At 64.2% G+C, this 3,979-nt stretch overlaps 1 protein-coding gene across 1 annotated transcript in view; it reads left to right on the top strand.

Annotated features, from left to right (window-relative positions):
* Positions 1-2,610: 2,610 nt before the first annotated feature.
* Positions 2,611-3,979, top strand: part of CRIP2 (cysteine-rich protein 2) — a 7,496-nt gene continuing 6,127 nt past the window's right edge. The window contains 2 exon segments of the mRNA XM_011951567.1: positions 2,611-3,082; positions 3,085-3,126. Coding sequence (XP_011806957.1) covers positions 2,989-3,082; positions 3,085-3,126 — 136 coding nt within the window. The 5' untranslated portion in view covers positions 2,611-2,988.

Raw genomic sequence — 3,979 nt, 5'->3', positions numbered from 1 at the left:
GCCCACGCGGCCCCTTCCCAGCCAGCCCGCCGCCTGCCCCTCAGTTTGGTAGTGCCCCACCTCCCGCCCTCACCTGCAGAGAAACGCGCTCCTTGGCGGACACGGGGAGGAGAGGAAAAAGCGCGGCTAACTTATTCCGAGAATGCCGAGGAGTTGTCGTTTTTAGCTTTGTGTTTACTTTTTGGCTGGAGCGGAGATGAGGGGCCACCCGTGCCCCTGTGCTGCGGGGCCTTTTGCCCGGAGGCCGGGCCCTAAGGTTTTGTTGTGTTCTGTTGAAGGTGCCATTTTAAATTTTATTTTTATTACTTTTTTTGTAGATGAACTTGAGCTCTGTAACTTACACCTGGAATGTTAGGATCGTGCGGCCGCGGCCGGCCGAGCTGCCTGGCGGGGTTGGCCCTTGTCTTTTCAAGTAATTTTCATATTAAACAAAAACAAAGAAAAAAAATCTTATAAAAAGGAAAAAACCAACCCGTCCTTCCCTGTGTCTTTTGTTCCCAGTCCCTCTCCCTGACTCAGGCCCTGGGCTCCCCACCTGCATCGGGCGGCCCTAGGCTGTGGCTCTGCCCTGGAGTCGGAGGCCCCTGGAGAGCCACCCCAGCCTCTGGGCTCTGTTCCTCTCCCACCTGCCCACCTTCCTCAGTGGAGCTGTGCTGAAACCGTCTGTGCGTCTGTGTCTGCAGCAGTGCTGGGCCGGGGACTGCCTCCCACCAGGCAGAGCTGGCCCTGCCGAAGACCCTGTGGCTTCCCACCAGGGCAACCAGCACAGCTGGGCCAGCGAGGCCTTGGAGTGCTCCAGCCGGAGTTCCAACCTCCTGGCCATATAGAGCCTGGCCCCAGCCGCCCACGCGTTTCTGCCCAGAGCTGTGGCCCCCAAGCAGGTGTGCACTCTCCACAGTAAGAATCTGCTCAGATTTCAGCAAGCACATTCTCAGAAATCCTGCTTGGCCCATCCTCCAGCACCCGACTTGCAGGCCCAGGGACAGGTACAGGCCGGGCCACCAGGAGGAGGATAACCTGGCTCCAGACCACCCCTCTGGCCGTGCCACCTCAGCCAGCCAGGAGGGTCCGCCCAGGCCTCTTGTCAGGGAGAGTGGCTCCTCTGTCTCCCCAGAGTTGTGCCTTTGCTGCCCCAGCCCACCCAGGCGCCCTGTCATGTGGAAATCTCAGCCACGGAATTAAAATAGACACCACTTCTGCTGTCTCCCAGGAGACAAAGATAAGGGGGCGTCCTGGCCTCCCATGGGAGCCTGTGCTGGGGCCCAGCAGTGACAGGACTGGGTGTCGGGGACTCGGCTGCAGTGCATGTCCCACCCACCCTCCCTGGGCTGCTGGCACCCTGCCACCCCGCCCCCACCAGCCAACTCTAATCTGCAGCCTGCATCCAAGTGACCCCACAGCCTGAGGACTTGTCTGTAGTGCGTCATTAGAGGGCTGGGAAATCAGGTCCCTGACCTCATGAAGGACACAGACCCCTCTGAGGCTTTTTCCAACCCTGGGGGTCTGGAGGAAAGGAGCAGGGGCTCAGTGAAGACTACAGCCCCCTCTCTCTTCCCCAGGCCTAGGACCTGCCTCCCAGTGCTGCCTGTGAGGTTCCGGCCTCAGCAGCTCTTCTGTCCCCCAGGGCCTGTCCTTCTCTAGAGTCAACATGTGGGCTGTGAGGTGTCCTAGGTCCTGGGCTCTGTCCCAAGGGCAGGGAGGCCTTGAGGAGAAGTGGGGCCCTTTCCCACCCCAGACACTCTCCCCAGCCAGACACCCAGGCTGCAGCGCCCTCACAGGGCCAAGCTCTGGCCACCTGTGCTGGGTGGGGCCTGGGCTGCTTGGGGGTCTAAACCTGGACTTAGAAGTGAGTGGGCACGGGCCGGGGGCAGCATTGGCCTTGGTGCCCAGGCCATGAAGGGGACTCCCAGCTTTGCTCTGTCCTCACCAGGCCCTTACCTGCTGATGGGACAACAGCCTGCTCCCTGCACCAGCAACCCCACAGGGGCTGTGGCTCCCCAGGGCCAGGGGCATCTCAGGGTGGCAAGGCCATCATGCTGTCATGCCTGGAGACCTGTCCTGCCAGCTCCGCTCCACCCTGCTAGGGGCCTCTGTCCACCACTCAGCCCAGCCTGGCTTCCCTGCAGTGGAGCTGAGTGGCAGGGGCCTGCCATCTGCCAGTGTCACGGGATGGTGGAAGGCACCAGACCACTATGGCCCAGGGGCGTGACCTAGCCCCACGCCCAGCCATTGGCCCTGCCAGCTCCCTTCACACCCGCTGTGTCCTGTGCCCCCCTCTCCACTCGGGCTTGTCCTGCTCTGTCACTGCCCCTGCCTGTGACCCACCGCAGCCTCAGAGGTGGTGACCAAGACCACCGCTCCGCACCCATTGATCCTGACCCCTGCCTGCCAGGCCCAGCACAGCCCCATCGCATTAGGGAGCTTCTGGCCGCTGCCCAGGGACTGTCGCTGGGGTGAGGGCAGTGCAGCAGCTGGCACACTCCCTGTCCCACCCCACCCTCCATGTCTCTCCAGGGCACCTGGCCAGTGCCAAATGCCATTCCTTTGCTGCCATCCTGGGAGGGGCCTGCCTCCACCCCCATTCACTCTTCGGGCAGGGCTGGGGACCGTGGAGCCGGTGGTCTCCCTCCAGAAGACCCCTGTGGCCAGTCAGCCCCGTTCTCCAGAGCGAGCGCCACAGGTCGCAGAGGTGGGGTGAAGTCAGGGAGGGTAATGGCCTAGCCCTAGGCTCCCAAGCTGGGCAGAACAGGGCAGGGAGCTGGAGAGGGTCTGGCAGTGGGTCCATGAATCCAGCCTGGGCAAGGCCCTGCCGTGAGGGACCCCTAGGGACCCCTGGGCCTGCCAGGGAGGAAGGACTGCCCAAGAAATGTACTGCCTCCTTGCCATCTTCTGCCTTGGCTGGCACAGATCCCAAGTGCAGAGGGGGAGCTGGTCAGGCTGGTCAGTCGGGCGTGGGGGCAGGGGGCATGTTTCTGGCCTGCTGTCACCATGTCAGTGGCTACAAGGTGTGTGCGCAAGGGAGGAGGGTGCTGCCACAGGGAGCCCTGCCAGGGCCACCATGAAAGCCAGGAGTGCCTAGGGCCACTGGCTCACAAACATGCCTGGTGCACCAGGCAGAGGAAACAGGCAGGTCTCCGTGTCCAGCCCACAGCCTCCAAGACACTGGGGGAAGGGTGTCCAGAGTCGGCTGCCCAGCAAGCACGTTCTGCTGCCCCGCTGGGGCCAGGAGGCTTAGAGAAGGGCCTACAGGGGACAGAGCACCAGGAAGCCTGGGGGTGCGGAGGTTCCCCCCACTGGGGCCAGGCAGGCTCCAGGGAGCTCTAGGGCGGAGGCAGGGTGGTGAGGAGTGGTCAGGCAGGCCCTGGTTGGGAGGAGGCCAGAGTCGGGATGTGGCGGTGGGGTGACTGGCTGACTCCTCAATCTCCCGCCAGACCCCTCGAAGTCAGGCCCTGAGCCCCGAGGCCCGCAGCTGGTCCCGGGCGGTGCGGCAGAAGGGACTGGAGTGTCAGCCCCAGCCAGGGGAACAGAGGGCACGCCCATTCCTTCCCCTCCTTCCTTCCCTTCCTACCTCCTCACCGCCTCCCCGGCCGCCCCCTGGGTGCGAGTGCTTAGGGTGGACGCCTTTAGCGCGGAACCCTGGGCGCTGGTGCCCGCCGCCGCTTCCCGGCCTCAGAGGCAGACGTAGACCTCCCCACACCCCCCACCAGCAGCTTCTCGCGCTGTTTTTGGAGGTGGCGGCGCCTTCCTTCCTGAGCCCTGCCCTCCACCCAAGGAGCCTTCAGCACCACAGACAGTGTTGGGGCGGGGCGCGCAGGGGGCGGAGCGGGACACGGAGACCCGGACAGGGCTAAGGGCCGTGCCCACCGGGAATCCGACTCCGCTCCCGCGGCGCGACTGTTGCTATGGAAACCGAGCCACAAAGGGAAGCGGGACCCGCGCCGGGCGCGGCGAGCTGGGGGTGGGGCTCTCCCGGAGCCTG

Source organism: Colobus angolensis, unplaced genomic scaffold (assembly GCF_000951035.1).
Source record: "Colobus angolensis palliatus isolate OR3802 unplaced genomic scaffold, Cang.pa_1.0 Scaffold32, whole genome shotgun sequence".
NCBI lineage: Eukaryota > Metazoa > Chordata > Mammalia > Primates > Cercopithecidae > Colobus > Colobus angolensis.
Note: the sequence above shows the minus strand (reverse complement) of the source record. Positions and strands in the feature narration are given on the sequence as shown.